The 17,501-nt window shown below is 37.3% G+C and overlaps 3 protein-coding genes across 5 annotated transcripts; 2 read left to right on the forward strand and 1 right to left on the reverse strand.

Moving 5' to 3' along the window:
* The first annotated feature begins 541 nt into the window (after positions 1–541).
* On the forward strand, positions 542–4,298 carry LOC103325007 (transferases, transferring hexosyl groups). 2 transcript variants are annotated; one of them, XM_008227165.2, is made up of 8 exons: positions 542–1,025; positions 1,213–1,318; positions 1,859–1,951; positions 2,041–2,236; positions 2,494–2,672; positions 2,813–3,024; positions 3,409–3,578; positions 3,830–4,298. In XM_008227165.2, the coding sequence occupies exons 1-8, from the start codon at positions 569–571 to the stop codon at positions 3,995–3,997; spliced, it is 1,581 nt and encodes a 526-aa protein (XP_008225387.2). In that variant the 5' UTR covers positions 542–568; the 3' UTR covers positions 3,998–4,298. The 2 variants fall into 2 exon arrangements, with proteins under 2 accessions (XP_008225387.2, XP_008225457.3); XM_008227235.3 differs by having other exon boundaries at positions 2,506–2,672.
* Positions 4,299–5,743: 1,445 nt separating this feature from the next.
* LOC103325167 (RNA-binding KH domain-containing protein) lies at positions 5,744–11,379 on the forward strand. 2 transcript variants are annotated; one of them, XM_008227346.2, is made up of 9 exons: positions 5,744–5,904; positions 6,316–6,625; positions 7,019–7,144; positions 7,275–7,314; positions 7,400–7,482; positions 8,676–8,753; positions 8,880–8,933; positions 9,145–9,279; positions 9,416–11,379. In XM_008227346.2, the coding sequence occupies exons 2-9, from the start codon at positions 6,317–6,319 to the stop codon at positions 11,036–11,038; spliced, it is 2,448 nt and encodes an 815-aa protein (XP_008225568.2). In that variant the 5' UTR covers positions 5,744–5,904; position 6,316; the 3' UTR covers positions 11,039–11,379. The 2 variants fall into 2 exon arrangements, with proteins under 2 accessions (XP_008225568.2, XP_008225637.2); XM_008227415.3 differs by having other exon boundaries at positions 5,795–5,904; positions 6,969–7,144.
* A 2,221-nt stretch (positions 11,380–13,600) lies between these two features.
* Positions 13,601–15,123, reverse strand: LOC103325329 (proteinase inhibitor I4, serpin (DUF716)). Its single transcript, XM_008227527.3, is given in 2 exon segments — positions 13,601–14,181; positions 14,183–15,123. Coding segments are annotated over 2 exon segments (951 nt in total). The 5' UTR covers positions 14,888–15,123; the 3' UTR covers positions 13,601–13,935.
* Positions 15,124–17,501: the final 2,378 nt, after the last annotated feature.

A 17,501-nucleotide genomic window follows, 5' to 3' on the forward strand; every position in this document is an offset into this window, starting at 1 on the left:
TATACTATTTATTTTTGAAAAAATTAGGAGAAAACCTAGTATAGCCGCACTCTATTTCTTTTAAAAACCCGAGTATAGCCGCCCGGCTATACGATTTCTTTTAAAAGCAGTGAAGAACGGGGTATAGCCGTGCGGCTATATGATTTCTTTAAATAGAATCAAGGAAAACGCCAGTGTAGCCGGACGCCTATACTTTTTCCACAAAAAAATTGGTAAAAATCCGGGTATAACCGTTCGGCGATACTATTTCTTTTCCAAAAATTAGGAAAAAACCTCGTATAGCCGAACGGCTATACAATTTCTTTTGTAAAAAATTTAAAAAACAGTGTATAGCCGTTCGGCTGTATTATTTCTTTTTTAAAAAGTTGGGAAAACCCGAGTATAGCCGATCGGCTATACTATTTCTGTTATAAAAAAAAAAGGAAAAAAACCCTGTATAGCCGTGCAAAAAACTATTTCTTTTGAAAAATTGGAAAAAACAGAGTATAGCCGCCCGGCTAGACGATTTTTTTAAAAGAAATTTGAAAAAACCCAATCTGGTGTATGATTACTGAGACCTTCGAACGACATGCCGCAAAACTCTTCCCGATTTCATTTTTCCAGTCTCTGCAATTCCATCTCCTCTCCAGGCCTCGACCCCCACAACCTCTGCAACCAAATTCAAATGCCTCAGACCAAAACCTCACCGAAACTCCACCATGAAACCACAGTAATCAAATCAGCAATCATATCTAGGCTCATAGTCTTGACTCTGATCCTCCTATGGCGGACCCTCTTGAGCCCCTACGACACCTCCGCCCCCATCAACCCCAATTGCCTATCCAACAACTCCTTACAACCCAACGTTGATCTTCGACAACAACAACAACACGTTCTCTTGCCTTCTCTGGGTTCAGCTATTGAATCCAGCATTGTCTGGGATAGTGTCTACTTTGTTCGAATTGCACAATGTGGCTACGAGTACGAGCAGACCTATGCTTTCTTCCCCCTCCTTCCTCTTTGCATTTCACTGCTATCTCGCACAGGTTTGGTTCAGCTTTACCAGTTTTTCAGCGATACCTTTTTGGTAAATTTATTAGTTTTTTTTTCATTTTTAAGCAATACCCAGTTGAAAATTTGTCAACTTTAAGCATACCCACTTGGTGATTTTGTATCAGTTTGTTGATGTTTGAATGGGTGTTTTGTTTTTTGAGGGAGTGCTTTGTGTTTCAGTTTTGGCGCCGCTGGTTCCAGTTATTGGGCAAAGAGCTGTATTGGGATTATCCGGCTTTGTGATCAATAACATTGCCTTTGTAATTGTGGCGGTTTATTTATACAGGTGATTTGGTTGGATTTTTCTAAATTCAATTTGACTCAGTAAATCTTTATTGGGATTAAAATTATGTGGTAGCTTCAAATATGTTTTTTTCCCCTACAATAATTAGCTTTACTTGCACCATTTTACAAATGAAAGTAAATACCTTTCCTTCTATGAGAGCCTTATTCTCTGGCATTAGATTTTATTGATAATTGAAAAGAAAGAAAGAAGAGATATATCAGAATCCAGAGTGGAGGAATATAATCTTTAATCGCGACCAGGTGTGGCTATGAATTAGGAGGTTCATAGGGGTGTACTTGCATATGATATGCTATGTGGTGCCGCACCATTGTAAGTTTTACTTTGTGTAGGACAGCACTGTCCCTAACTTAACCCTTTTTACTTACCACCCACTTGGTGCCAAGGAGATTTTCCTTTGACTACAAGTATCTACAACTGCTCAGCCGTTGCTTCATTGTTCTGTGCTTAATAATTTATATTGACAATTTTTTTTTTGGTTTTAAACTTTTGATTGCTGTTCTTTTGCTGTCACTTTAACAGGCTTTCAGTTGTTATTTTGAAGGATCATGAAGCAGCATTGAGAGCTTCAATTTTGTTTTGCTTCAACCCAGCTTCCATATTTTATTCATCAATGTAATTTTCTTTTCTTTTTCTCAATTCATCTGACTCGATACCTATGAAATTGAATTAAACTGAGGTCTTTTATGTGCTTTCTACTGCAGATATTCCGAGACTTTGTACGCCTTATTTTCAGTTGGAGGATTGTACCATCTAATATCTGGAAAAGATGTTATTGCTGTTCTTTGGTTTGCCCTCTCGGGATTTTCAAGGTCCAATGGAATAGTCAATGCTGGTTATTTCTGTTTTCAGACTATGCATCAGGCTTATGATGCCGTTTTCTTGAGAAAACGTGCTTTTGTAGGTTCCAAATTTATCTTTCCTCTATCATTTAAAACTGATACATACTAAAGACTAAGCTTCAATGTCCTGATTATCAGTCAGTTATTTTGTCTACCTAGTTCCACGAGATTAAGCTTCAATCTCCTGATTATCGGCTATTTATGTATGCCATTAGAATATTTTGTAGGAGGATGTCAATTATTTAGCGCAAAGCAAATTTTTTGTTTGTTTTTATGAAGAAGATGATCACTTAGTAAATTTCATTTCTATGCTAGTTGGCATTGCAGGTTGTTGTTGGTGGAGCTCTGCGTTGTATATGTGTTTTTGTTCCTTTTGTTGCATTTCAAGCCTATGGATACAACAATATCTGTCTTGGACATCTTCCAAATAATATGAGTCCCTGGTGCAAAGCAAGAGTACCTTTGCTGTACAATTATATTCAAAGTCATTACTGGTATTTTGATCTTTAACCACCAATGCTTATTCATCAGGCTATTACTCATTATTTCTCTTGTTTAGCTATAAAAAATTTGGAAGTGGAAGGAGTTATTTTTACAAATTTATACTTATATTGATGCTTTACCTTGATGGCAGGGGAGTCGGTTTCTTGAGATACTTCCAAGTTAAACAGTTACCAAACTTTCTGCTGGCATCACCAATATTGTCTTTGACACTTTGCTCAATTGTCCATTACGCAAAGTTAAAGCCTGAAATTTTCTTCTCTTTGGGTTTCTGTGCTCCTCCTGAACATAAAGATTCTGCTGCTGTGTTCTTTTCTTTAGCAGAAAACTCTTCCAACAGTCAGGGTATTACTTCTAAACGGCACTGGTCTGTGATTCACTTGTTGACAACTTGACATAGTATTTCTGTCATTGACATTAGTTATTAATTACCTAAGTTTGGTATATTTATAGCCCATTCTGATGATATAATAATTTGTAGGTAGTAAACTATTAGCTTATTGTTGAAATGCGGCCAAGGGATTCATTCATTTAGGTTATCTTTTGTGATGTTTTGATCCTTCATGTCTCCACTTTAGTATCTTGCACCTGTACTATGATCCTAATCAATATGTGTAGGCACATCTTGTTGTATTATGCATGACCTAATCATTACTATGGGAATATTGTTTTTCTTCCATTTATGTTACATTTCAAGACTGCATAATCAATCATTTGCAAATGTAACAGAAAATCGCAATCTCAAAGCAAGGAAGCAAGTGATCAAAGATGGTACATCTCTACTCCCAGAAGAATATAAACTATCAGCAAAGCAAGGATATTTGTCCGCTGCTGTACTTCCATGTATTCTACATTTGGGATTTATGGCAGCCACAGCATTTTTTGTCATGCATGTGCAGGTTTGACTTTATTTCCTCCTAAATTCCTTAATTTGCTAAACAATATTAGGTTAGCAATATGTGAGAAATGTTAAACATCACCTTAAATTATGGTTATCAGTATTCTCCTTGATTGGATCAATATAATTCTGTGAAAATAAATGACATAGAAAGTTTTCTTCTAAAAAATTGGTGTAAAGATGCTACCTTGTAACCAATAACAGTTCTATCTTCACTATGTATCACTACTTCTGATGCTTCATATTTGACAGGTTGCGACTCGTTTCTTATCTTTCAGCCCTCCGCTGTATTGGTTTGCCTCGTATATAATGAAATCTCCTGGTACTGGTAAGAGATGGGGATATATAATTTGGGCATACTCTGCGGCCTACATTCTTCTAGGAAGTTTGCTCTTTTCAAACTTCTATCCTTTCACTTGATAGTGTTCAGCAATGTGCTGGCCCAGATTGAATTTGCATATGAAAGGAGCTGTATTAAATTGTCGATTTATTGTTTGGGAAGTTCCTGCTTACTATCTTTGGTTGCTTGCCCCTGTATCATGTATGTATGTATTGTGTGACAGGGTTAATAGGTGGCATTTTTGTTGTTTTTTAAATGTTATATATAGGTGAGCTTTCTTGATATTAACCTTGAGAGATTTGTAACAAGATTTGTTGTTGCTGCAGAATTTCCTTTCCTTCTATCACCACTATGATAATGATTGAAGAAGCTATTCTTCCAGTATCTCTGTTGAAACAAAAATATTGTTTTCAAGAATAGCCATTGCTTATTTGAACGGTTAAACATAATTTTCTTTTCCCCACCATATAATTAGAAGAATTAAAGTTTAGAATGAGATGCTTTTCATTAGCCAAAACCCCAAAAGAAAGTTTTGCTGCTGAGTGTGCGTACTTCCTATCTACCACTTCTCTACTGCATCTTGAAAATTTAGGGTTTCTCATGTTTTTTGGGCCTGAGTGTTTCAGAGTACTTGTGTTATTGAGCTGCATGCAATACACAGAGGACAGAGCAGTCGTCAATCACACACAACAGGTTAAACAAAAATATTTTGTCTACAAAATTTTTAACTCTTTGACTTGTTTACATTCCCAAGTGGAGCTGAGGCGCTGTTATCCCAAGGTTTTGTTGACCTTGTAGTGCGATGAAATCGAAAGGTCTGTTTAAATAAATAAAAAAATGGAAAGGTCTGTGCTCTCACAATCATCCGCCTACGTAAATTATTCTAGACCTATCGATTGTACTGCGGCGAATGATTGAATTGAAGACAGTATAAGATCACTAAGCGCAGTAATAAAATGCTTAGTGGTGAAAACGACGCTTTACTTTATGTAAAAACTTGATTTGGTTAGTAACTTATTAATGCTCATGGCTCCTTTCACCACTTTTGTCTTGTGAGCTAGAAAGCTGCCACATATACAAATAATAGCTCATAATTCAATACATAAATAAAAATAAATATTTATAACAAATCCCATTTTTAGCATTATATATAACACTAGAACCTATAAATTGAAAAGAAAAAAAAAAACTAAAAAAGGGCCAGTTGTCCTGTTTTTTAAATTTAAATGATGTGAGAAATATCATTACTATCCTTGCAATATGATTTTCAGTGATATACTTCGGTGGCAGTGTCGTAATTTTTTGGCTTTTCAAAACTTGAATTTTTCCCTAGAGTTTCTTTATAATTTAGGCCCCATTTATGGGCTTATATATAAACCCTCTAAATATAAATGGTCACATCATAAGTAACGAAACCAATGATTTAAGATTATTTTCTTCCTGCTAATGTGGAAAATGACATTCACTTGCACTGTATGCCCTGCGTTTGAAATCTCATGACATCTTAGGTGTGTATCTATGTGAAAAATCCCCCTCTCATATAGTTCTAACTATTGCTTGTATTTAAATAAAAAATAATTATTTTCTTCCTCTTGCCTTTTTCTTTTTCCAAGAAAAAAAATAAAAGAAAAATAATTAAGTGATGGTGGGCTGGATGAGCTGGGCTTCGGCCTAAAGTCGAATGGCTTGATTCATTCACTTGGTTGGACTGAGGCCAGGCCCATCTGGAGGATCCCACCCAATAGGCACGTATCGAGTCTAGGCTGAGTCGACTCTCGCGTTGGTTAGTGTACGCTGTAAAAACACTCCATGAAAGAGAAGTTGCCGTGCCTTCATTTCCATTACTAAAAGAGAGACTTATCACTTGACAGTAGAGCAGAAAGAGCAATTGGGGTTGAGTCCAGCCTCTAAAACGCAGCGTTCTGATCTTCTCTCTCCTATGCACTCCTTCATCTGAGAAAGTAACCTCTCCTTAAACCTTATTCAGGTACTCTCTCTCCCTCTGTTATCTGTGTGTGTAATTGTACATGTATATGTTAAGGCAGATAGGGTTTTCTCTTCTTGAAGAACATTTTATTCGAATGTTGAGAAAGCTGAGGAAAGGAATGGAAAAGAAAATGGAATTATTGGGGTTTATTAAATGGCCCTTCTTTTTTTTGTTTTTCCATTTTTGGAGTTAAAGAAGTTCTTTGAATTAAGCTCAGACCTTTGCAGTTCCCTTCAATTCCGTGATTTTGGAACTTTTACTTGAGGGATGTTCTCTTTCTTTGATTCTTTTTGGTAGTAGGGGATATTAAGATTGTAAAATAATCATCACTTCCAGTTCCATTCATAATATAACTGCCCCAGTCTTCTTCCCATTTGAACTGTTTGGTCTTTCCATGGGAATGGAGAACAGGATGACTGCAAAGGTTGACGCTGCATCTTCAGTTGAACCTCACAGTGTTGAGATGTCTGGGGCAACTATTTCATCTGCACCATCAATTGGTACTCAAAAGGTCTCTATGTTTGCTGCTAAGTCTGGATTTGTTATACCGAAAAACAAGCTGTCGGGCTCACTTGTACCCATCTTCCGTGGAAGTAAAAACCTAGGAGCCAGTGATGCAGTTAGTGGAGAAAGTAAGAAACAGATTCAGAGGAAAACAAAATGGGGCCCTGATCTGGCCCAAGATGCTTCCGTGAGAAAGGGAAGAGCCTTAGCTTATCAGGTATTGTTTGGATTGTTTGCAAGTGCTGTTCTTGTCATCTTTCTTGCGATGCTATATTATTTTCATAGTGCTATGATCAAAATATGTTCCTGATTTATGTACCCTTTTCCTACTTTACCTTTTTTATGTTTGTGCAATGTCAAACTTCTCTAATTGCCTCTTCCCATCCTAATATATTTAAGACTTTCAAATTTATGGTTTGGAGGCTCTTGTTGCCCCAGTTGTGGGAGGATTAAATATTGCTCTTCTAGTGGCAATTCATGGTTTCCCTTTTCCATTGGGTAATAAAATGCTGGTCCGTGTCTTCTGTGTGAATGGTTCACATGGAAACCTCCCATTCCAGGTGCCACTAAGTGATATTACTGCCTGTTTGGTGGTACAAATTTTGAGCAGACTCGGGTGGATCAAATTACACAACAGCTGAAATCTGGAATGTCAGAGGCTGAGAATGATGAGGACTTACCATCAGCACCTCAAGATCCAGACCACAACTCCTTTAGGCATCAAATTGACAGAGAGGTAGAATTTGATTTCACCTTCCCTTACAGTTGCCTATCATTTTCTGTCATTGATTTGTTGGGAACTCTATGTTTCTACATTGAATGATGTTTCAATTCTTAAGCACTGATAGTAATGTTCATCGATGTAGGACGTAGAACAGTTGGAACTTGAAAAGCGAGAAGTCATAGGTGTGTTTGACAGCTTTCTTAGATTATACCTTCCTGTGTGTTATGTTGTGCATTGCATGCTTATTGTCTTCTTGATGATATTCAGGTGAAATATTAAAGTTGAATCCAAGTTACAAGGCCCCACCTGATTATAAACCTTTGTTGAAAGAGGCCACAGTTCCTATTCCTGTAAGTTTATGTTCTTGTTCTGCAATATATGCAACACTTTTCTAATTAACTGTTTCTTCAAGCTGTATCCAAACTGCTGAGAGAGTATATGGTATTTTTGTCAAGGTGTGTGAATGTTCTCAATCTTAGTTGTACTGATTAAAAAAAGAACTTACCAAAAACGAGCCATGTATATGTAATTTTAATCTGGACTCATAAGCTGTAGTGTGATCTTGCATGTTCTTGTAAAGAAAGACTTCTACAATGATAAAGTATGGAACTTGAAATCTGCCAGGTTGGCTATAATTTGGGGTTTGAGGGGTAAACAATAGGTCACAGAGTAATCTTCCTATATTTTGGGGAAGTCTCCTATTTTTATTTTATGTTGAAGAAGCGGTTAGGTGCCATGGCCCAAAAAGGGGCTGCACTTTTGTTCCACGGGGTCTGGGGTTTGCTGTTGTCGAGGGTCATGGGGGTTCTTCTTAGTAGTGCGTTACTACAAGATTTGGAAATAAATTTTTAAGGCTGTTTGAGAAAACACGATTGCCTGTGACTTAAATTGATATGTGAATCCTAGTTTAAGTTATATGGTTAAAAAAAAAGGGTCAAATAGATGACTGCAAGTGGCTGAGATGAGCTTTGTTGAGTCAAGCTGTTTTTTTTTTTTTTTTTGGGGGTGTAATGGCTGGGCTGCAGAATAGTGGGCCTCTCTACTTCTAGACCCTTCACCACCTTTTCCCTTCTTCTTCATCAGAAGTCAGACTAGGTATGCTCTCTCTAATTGAAAGGAAGAGCTACACTTGACCACAATAACTGGTAATGAATTGAGGATGATTGCACTACAGGAACATCTTGATTCTTGAGTGACCAAAAGAAAGACAGAGTAAGGCATATATATTTATTGCAACTTATGGACACAGTATCTATTAATCTGGTGGAATGGTTTAGATTTAATCAGTTAAGCATATTTAGTTCCTTCGTTTTATTTATTTTATTTTTGTGATCTTGGATATTGGTGTTAGTTTGGAATCTGGAGAATGTCGATCGTAAATTCTCATAAATAATTACAGAGTTATTTGCTTGTTTATAGAACTTTTTGCACCGAGAGACCATGTAGTAGAGAGCTCGAGTCAGCATATATGTTCTAAATTTCATGTTTTTCTGAGTCAGCAAGTATTAGTTCTGATGTTTATATGTGGTTAAATGCTTTTCAGGTGAAAGAATATCCTAGATACAATTTTGTTGGCCTAATATATGGTCCTGGAAGTGATAATCAGAAGCAATTAGAAAAGGTAAGAAGTTTGTGGTAATGCTTATGGGGTTTATGCCAAACACTTATGATTGCCATGTGCATGTGCTGATGGTCTTTGTGCCATGTGTTTTCTCCATGTTTTTTTTTATCGATCAATGCAAATAAGGAAACTGGAGCCAAGATTCAAGTCTATGGTACCAAAGCAGGGACAGGAGAGAAGGTAAATTATTCAGTAAATATAGAACATTAAGGAATTCATGTCAAGATAAATGTCAGAGTTGTCATCACCATTTTACCCAATTTCATATTTTCTTAAACATATTAATTTGCACAGAAAACATCGGTTATGTACTGGTTACTTCAAGATGTAACATAATGCACATACATAGCTGTATTGACTTTCCCCCTTTTTATTCTTTAACTTATTCCAGGTTGAAATAAAACCATCCGATGGGAGTGAAGTCCAGAGTGGATATGAAAAGTTGTACGTTCATATATCAGCGGACACATTTGAGAAAGTAGATGCAGCAGTTGCTGTACTTGAACTGCTAGTGACTTCTGTATCCGTGAGTTACATTATCATTTTAAAATATTTTAAGAAGCTTTATATACACCCTAATTTCTTATTACCTTTTTTCTTTCATGTTATTTTACTATCAACTTTACAGTTGTTGTTTTCTTACTAGCATTACTTCCATTTAGGGAAATCTGGCATCAGTTTCTGGTGATAATCCTCATGCTCCTCCTAGTCAAGGCCCGGACGCTACCACCCCCAACATGGTTCCTACTATGTTAAACCAGGGAATTGTGCAACCAGTGGCAGGACCTACACAGACTCCACCAAATGGGCAGTTTCAGTACCCTGGTCCATTTTTCTCTACTGGCCCCTCTTCCACTCCAATGAATATACCTGGTTACCTTACACTAGATTCTTCAAGACCAATTTTCAACAATCCTTCCTATCAATCAACATCACCCTTCAACTCTACACACTTGCCCTCATTATTTGGGCCTCCACCAGCTCTTGTTTCCCCTAGACAAAACCCACCAACACAAGTTTTGCAGCATTTGTATATGGCTCAGACCCACCCTGGTTATGTTGGCTCGCCAAGAAATCTTTCTTTGATGTCTCCCCAGCCTTCGTCAGTTCAAACTAATATTTCAGCTCCACTCACATTCATGGGAAACCAACCCCCACCAACAGGCCAACCCTCTAATATCAGTCCATTTGCGCCTTCATTTCCTCAACATGTGTCTAATCATCCACATGGACCTTCTGGGAACTCTACTGGATGGTCAAGCGGAGTACCTGCACCACAACCAGGTGTTGCGTCTATGCCACCACCTTCAAATATATCAACGGCCAATATGGTTTCTTCTGTTACCTTCCCACCTGGGCCTTCCACACTGTTATCAAGTGCTCCTGTAAACCATGCAGCACCAAGTTTTACTTCTATTCCACGGCCTCAAGTGGGAATTCCTTCTACATTAGCAGCTTCTATGCTTCTAATGCCTGCAGTTGCACAACCTAAACCATTTATGAGCCCTTTATCAGGCCCTGTTCCAGCTCATTCAACAGGACCAGTTACATCTCTAGCCCCATCTATGCAACCAAGAGTGCCAATTTCTGTTACTGGAAGTGTACCGAATTTCACCCCCCAAAAACCACCAATGATGACAGCTCCAAGCCCTGGCGATTTCACTTTTCAGCCTCACCGGCCACAGAATCCATCCTTCCAACCAGTTCCCCAGCCAAACAGTCACTTTGCAGCGCACAGTGCTTCTCCTGCTAGACCAATGATTCCTCATCCATCACCTCAGGCACCGTCTTTCCAGTTGCCTGTGCAAAATATGACTCCTCAGCTGGGAAGTGAGGTGTTATCGAGGCCACAGGTTGGCGACCACATGGGTCAACCTCCACCAGCTCATATATCTGCTGTTCCCTTTGCCAGAAATTCTACTGCCATCTCAGTTCCTCCCAGACATGCAGCATATCTAGACACGAGTCCTGTTGCACCTAGGACGCCACACCTGCCAATGAGACCAAGGAACTTCAATCCAGCCCACCAAATGCCCAATTTTCCCATTCCTCTGCCCCCAAGGCCGGGAAATCATATTCAAATTCAGCAAAATTATCCTGCTCACTTGACTCGTCCTGAGATGCCACAGGCTCCAAATCAACAGTTCAGCAACAATCTTGCATTTGCCTCTGGTAAGCCAGCACCTAGGCCTGGAGGACAGCAGCTTTATGATCCGTTCTCGCCCACATCCATGTCTACTGCAACTCAACAGCAGGGAGGTAATCCAGCAAAGATGGGAAAGTAGGAGAATCATCCATACTAGCGGCATTTGTTGGCCTTGGTTGGAGAAAACTAATTTAGGATTTAGTGAAACAGGTAACCAAACTAGAATTTAGTTTTTGTTAGTCTGCAGAGTCATATTAAAGTGTTCTTACTGTAATCTAATTTCTGATAGGATAGAGCTTCCTTACCTTTAGAAGCATATTTCCTCACATTTGTTTTACCAATTGATCTGTTTCCTTTCCCTTTTCCGTCTTGTGTATCCAGTCGAGGTGCTAAATTTGACTCGACTGATTTTGAATATGTAAGACAAGTATACAATTTTAGAGGCAACAGTTTTAACTAATATCATATTTATTCTCAACACTCTTGAATTGACATTTGACATTTTATTTATCAACAAAAAAGAATACGTCTCCACCGTGGACTTGGTATGCAAAGTCATTGTTGATCATCTGCAGGACCAGACAAACAACCAGTTACAAAGAAATTTCACATTTTCACACCAAAAAACAAAACAAAAAAGCCATGACACAATTCCTCAATTATTTCATTACTTTTGACACTTTACAGAAATCAATTTGCTTCAGTTGAAGGAGGGCCTAAACCCCAATGCTATAATTGTGGTTCCAATTCAAAGTCCCCAAGTCTTTAATGAGTAAATTGTTCACTCATATACCATTTTCTTCATGGCAAAGTTTCTCTCTCATCATCTTCAAGTCCCTTGTAATCTTCTTAATAAAAGTAGCGGCAGTTAAGATACATATAATAGAAGTACGTAAACTATTGTAAGTAATCATGAAGGAAAAAAACAGTAGAAATTAATGTGATCCATAAATGGAGAGAAATTTAAGAGCTTATATTATAGCCACACACACACACACACACACATATATATATATATATATATATAAGTACAGGTTTGTCTTCTTCCCGAAAGAAAAAAGTTCCAAAGGGTGAATGGCATTTCGCATCTTCCAGGAAGGAGCTGAAAATAGTCCAATTGTCATCATACATACATGAGCCTTTTATTTATTTTCTTGTGTTGAAAGTAAGAAAGCGATGCGCCTATACTCAAGAGGGAGGGAGGGCTTAGAGCTATAACGTGCCTTCCAAGTTATTAATTTCATTCAAGAACACATCACCCATGGGTCATGCATAGCATATAGATACAAAACCAGCCACGCCACCACATCATTGAATTGAATGTTAAGGAGGTTTCATATTTTGTTTCCCACCACAATCAAAATAATGGAAACTATGACAACACAATTGGCTCAATCAGAATATTTAAGAAAGCATAAATTAAAAGCGAAAGCATGATCAGAAAATGGGATGTGACAGCAAGGCTTCAGCTTCCATTCCGTGCACATACAACTTACAACCAAGCTTATACTAGTTTTATATATGAAGAAAACTAACAAGCATAATTTTTGTTGGAACCCAATGTCATGTACCGTCAACCAACCATTTCTTCTCAAACTGTTATTTATTTAAGGTGCTTAAAATATAGAGCGTTCAAGCGTTAACGGGTTAGTAAGTTAAACAACAATCACAAGGGCAACCTTTAGGCATTATTAATGATCACTTATATTTGACCGGTGTGGCTTAAGAAGTTTATAATCATGGTTTTCCAAGGCCAGAATATATTTATTAATTAATAAATCAGATTTTTTAACGGGAAATTAATCAGATTTATATATCATGCTTAATTGATTGTAGCAATGACCAACCTCGTTCGTTGGCAGAACAAATACTTTTGATCCATGGTCATGCAGAAAGTGCTCCGTTCAAATCGAAGGGACATTTTCATTTCATGATCCGTGTTAAATACCATCATCTATGCACATGTAGTGTGTGGGGGTATTGCAATCGGTTAATTGTTAATACGAGCTTTCTCTATTTATGTGTGGCCAATTCTCATACCAATTAAATAATCATCATACTTAAATAAACGATTCAGATCATAAAATAAAATATGATTGCTGCCGACGTAGGGTGTTATGGATGTATTAGCGTTGAAGCGCTATATTCCAGACACATTAACAAATAATAAAATGGAAGAAATGCAATGCATATATCCTCCATGCCATGGTGACAAGAAAATGCAATGTTTTCCCCATGGGTGCAAATTTTCTCTATCTGGTATTAATTTATTATAGAAATGGGTAGACTTTAGGACTGAATGGATTGATTGCGCACACCGTACGGTTATGAACTTATGAGAGAGGAGAGGGGCCAACAGAAAATCTATTTTATCCAACTCCCATGGCTGGAGGAGCTTGTCAAACTCAAAACACACAACACAACACAAACCGTGTATAAAATTACAATTATTTTGTTAGAGTCACAAACAACCAACATCATCGTCTTATAACATTAGACTTAATAAATTTCCAGAATACATGTGAAGGTTATTAACTTATTATCAAAGCTGATGTTGCTTAATTATATATAAATCACATTGGTTGAGTTCAACGCAAGGTGATGATATATAAATCTTTATGATCATAAAACAACATTTGCTTTTGGGAAAAAAAGAAAAAGAGAGCAATCATTTGAATTAATTCAAATGGGATCCTGAAAATGATGTCCAAATCAATAACATGATAAATAATTCATTCAAAGATATAATAAAATCAAATGAAGATTTTTTACAATTTAATTAATATATAATTTGGAAGATTAGAATAAATCTTCTTCTCTGGCTAAAGCTAAAACCAAAGAATTTCGCCACACACATATATCATATATGCATATATATATATATATATATATATATATATATATATACTTTTCCCTCCCACACAAATCCCTGTTTTAATTATGGTTGGCTTAATCTATTATATCCCACCAACCTAATTAATTTGCACACGCATACCAAATCTGACATCCATGTGTTTACCTTCCTACTTTTTCCTTCTACCTTTCCATATCTTTGGGCACAAAGGCTGTTTTTTCCATATGATTTATAAAACTCTTTGAGTCTCCAAGCTTACTCATCTTTTGGGATTCAACATCATCAGCTGGGTCATCTTCATCTTCTTCTATTTGCCTTGCCAGTGAAAAATAATCAACCTTTTCTCCATAAAATTTAACCAGTACCAAATAGAAGGACACCCCAAAAATTGATACTCCCACCAAGAACCAGCTAAATTGAAGGTTCACCTAAGGACTTGGCTCTGTGAAGTGCCTCCTCTCCCTGGCACCTAACCACAAAGTGACCCTCCTCCGAGTTCATGAAACAACCTTTTGGAATCAACTCAGGTGTCCAAAGCATGAAACCCATGACCATAAGCCAAAGACCTTGGAAAAATATGCTTAGTGACCTCACAAAGCTGACCAAGAAACTCTCAGGGAGACCAATTCCCAAGAGGGTTGTGGCCAAAGAAACAAGAATCACAAGCTGTAGAAGCATGTGGTATTGCCCTTCAGGGCCCATGTGATCAGCAGAGTGAAGATGAAAGAGAAGAAGCTGCTGCCCAAAGGCTATGGCTCCAAGAAGTTGGGTCAAACCATATTGGGCTTTTGGGCCTACTTTGTCAAGAATGATTGCAAAAGCTGCATAGACCAAGAAATTCATGGAAATTGAAGAGTGTTCAAAGTTGTGAAGATGGTAGGAGGGGATGGTTCCATCATCATCAAGAGGTTGGTGTTTATGTGGGCTTATGAAGAGTTCCATGGAAACTGAGGCAAAGGATCCTCCCATGATTACGATGAGCTCCAAGTACTTGAATTTGGAGGTGGGAAACCATGGTGGAGCTCTGTAGGAGTTGGGTTGGTGAAGATGGAGCTTGATGTGATTAAATAAGTGCCATAAGCCAATGAGAAGAAACCCCAATCCTGGTACAACATGCCCAACTAAACTGCCCATCAAATTCCAACAATGATTTTCTCACAAACTCTAAAAATTCTTGCACTAATATTGCTTTTGAGAGAGAGAGAGAGAGAGAGAGAGAGAGGCAGGGTTTGCTTGTGTTTTTGTTTAAGGCTTAAGGGAAAGGGAGGGAGGGAGGGAGTGATGGAGAAGGGTGGCAATTGGGGAGTGTGGTTTTAAAGTTTCAAGAGGGGAGGATTGGGTTTGGAATTCCAAGGGGCCTAGAGGCTTCGAAGGGGTTATCAATTTTGAAGTACTTGTTTGGTGGCTTGAAGAATAAGAAGAGATTAACAATGGTTGACCAATGACCCTAATTAATTAAAGGCTCCAAGAATGACATGAGCAAAGGCTGCTGCTTTCTAGAATGATAGGAGCACAACTTTGGTTTTTCATTTCAATCCACTTTTGAAATGACAAAGTTGCCACTATTTTAATCGCAATTTAAAAACAGGTTCACTCTATGTTTTTTTATGTTTTCTTTATCTTGTCAATGAGAAGAGACCCAACTGAGCAAGAAAAACAGTCCATTAAAACAGTGGTCAGGTGAAAGATGCCTGCAATTTAAAGTTTTCTGGCTTTAACATATGACTGCCTTATATTTAACTCTAATTTTCAGACTGCCTGAAGAAGACTAATGCCAGGAAAGGAAATCATTTTTCCCACATAAATTACAACAGACACTGTATATAATATATATTATATCAAGGGCATTGTTGTCATTGCAAGTGAGAGGGTGTTAATGTTTGGGCACTTTGGCTATCCACAAATAAAATATAGAATAGATCATGGGAATTCTGGTCTTGTAATTTTACGTCGTACGTACCACTTTTGTTTGAGTTCACATGTTTGGTCATCTTTCTTCTTCTTGCACGAAACTAGGAAATTTCTTCATGACCTATTGACTACGTTGGCATGTATAGCCTGCAGGAAACATGAGTTGCTTTATGCGCTTCAAATTTGTTCGAGAAGATAAAAATACAAGTAAAGTTTAAGCTATTTGGCCAAAGCAGTGAGCTCGCTTTTTTAGTTACATTAATTTAGAATAGTTAAACTACCGCTTGTATAAAGGGAAAAATACTAATGGAATATAATAAGTCAATGACAAATTAATTTGTCACTGAAATCCCCCAAAATATTCTTTCTCTAAAAAAGATTAAGAGGGTGTGTCATCACTTGTGTCATTTCTTCAACAAAGATTTGGGGGATCCCTATTCCCTCCTAAAATTATATGCACCTTGCGTGTGCTATGCCACTACCATTGAATTAATTATGATAATGGCTCATGTCCATATATTTTTGTCCAAAATAATTATGATTTTTTCTTTCTTATCCTTTTATGAAGTTGGTGGAGCTAGACTTCTTTCTGCAGTCAAACAACAAGGATAACCCCTAACACCTCCAAACCATTTTTTTGGGGGGGGGGTTTGTGGATTTCAATTGTGAAGAGAAGGCTGGTAATTAATGGTTTATTTGGTTTCAAGGGGACGAAAGACACAAAATTGTAGGGTCCAAACATGGCATAAGCTCCAAGGGCGGTTTGGGACACAAGTTTTCTTATGACAACACGTAGCTGACCCAGCTTCCCCCTCTTTTACTATGACTTTTTTATTTTTTTCACAATTAATTAAATAAACATGTGCGTGCCGCGTACCCTCTCATTTGCGTATTGCCCTAAGAAAACTGACAAAGACATATTTGTAATTAAGGGTATAATAATGTAACATAAGCAACTTGCTAATAAGAGGCTTTGAACCTCCGTGCTTTTCAAAACTGAAAGATTGAAAGGGACACAAATGAGAACAACGACGTTTGGAAACAATCATAGCTTATTTCTCAAGCACGCTGCTGTGCGTTTATCACTAAATTTTTTGGTCATAGGAAACAAACATGCAATCAGGTCAATGCAAATGTTTTCAAGCACGGCCTTGGATATAAGGCATATTCTGACTTGGGTTCGATTGACTCAAGGGAATAATCATCAACCTCTTCTAAGCACACATTTATTGTAATTGGCAATCATTTTTTTGATGTATGTATGAATCCTACAATGAGAATAGACGGTAAATATAACACATATATAAACGGCTGACAATTGATCATGTGTACTACAATGAATTCAACATTACATAATTGATTTACAATCATTCATATGCGAGCAACAACGCTCATACAAAATAAAAAACCAAAATTTTGTTTTAAGACCAAGTTAGGGGAAACTTAAGTACATGCATTAACACATAAAAATAATAATATTAACCCCGCTACGGTTTTCATGATTTGAGTCACCAATGACGTTGAGACAATCTTGAAACGACATGAATATATTTTATTATTATTAAAATGAACGTCACGTTTAAATAACTTAATTATTAGGTATCAAACTTTCCCATCCAAATTCCAATATCAACACGCATATGCTTATGCTTATAATTTATAATAAACTGCCTCCTTTGATAAAGTGGTTATTTATTTAATTCAAAATTCAGAAAAATAAAAGCTGTACAGTGTACATGGTTCTTCTGGATTATTTTAGACCATTATTATTTATTATTATTCCGTGGGTTCGAGGCAGAAAATTCTTCTTCTTAAGAAAGTCAAACTATGAATATGA

The sequence above is a fragment of the Prunus mume genome, linkage group LG1 (genome assembly GCF_029339155.1).
Source record: "Prunus mume cultivar Tortuosa linkage group LG1, ASM2933915v1, whole genome shotgun sequence".
In the NCBI taxonomy this organism is placed as follows: Eukaryota; Viridiplantae; Streptophyta; class Magnoliopsida; order Rosales; family Rosaceae; genus Prunus; species Prunus mume.

Bases quoted from the DNA above. Each gene is read 5' to 3' on its own strand.
- LOC103325167 (XM_008227346.2), top strand. From the start codon at position 6,317: ATGACTGCAAAGGTTGACGCTGCATCTTCAGTTGAACCTCACAGTGTT. The intron at 7,145-7,274 runs GTAGAATTTGAT...TCATCGATGTAG, and splicing joins GGCATCAAATTGACAGAGAG to GACGTAGAACAGTTGGAACT. The intron at 7,315-7,399 runs GTGTGTTTGACA...GATGATATTCAG, and splicing joins TGAAAAGCGAGAAGTCATAG to GTGAAATATTAAAGTTGAAT.
- LOC103325007 (XM_008227165.2), top strand. From the start codon at position 569: ATGCCGCAAAACTCTTCCCGATTTCATTTTTCCAGTCTCTGCAATTCC. The intron at 3,025-3,408 runs GTATTACTTCTA...CAAATGTAACAG, and splicing joins AAACTCTTCCAACAGTCAGG to AAAATCGCAATCTCAAAGCA. The intron at 3,579-3,829 runs GTTTGACTTTAT...CATATTTGACAG, and splicing joins TTTTTGTCATGCATGTGCAG to GTTGCGACTCGTTTCTTATC.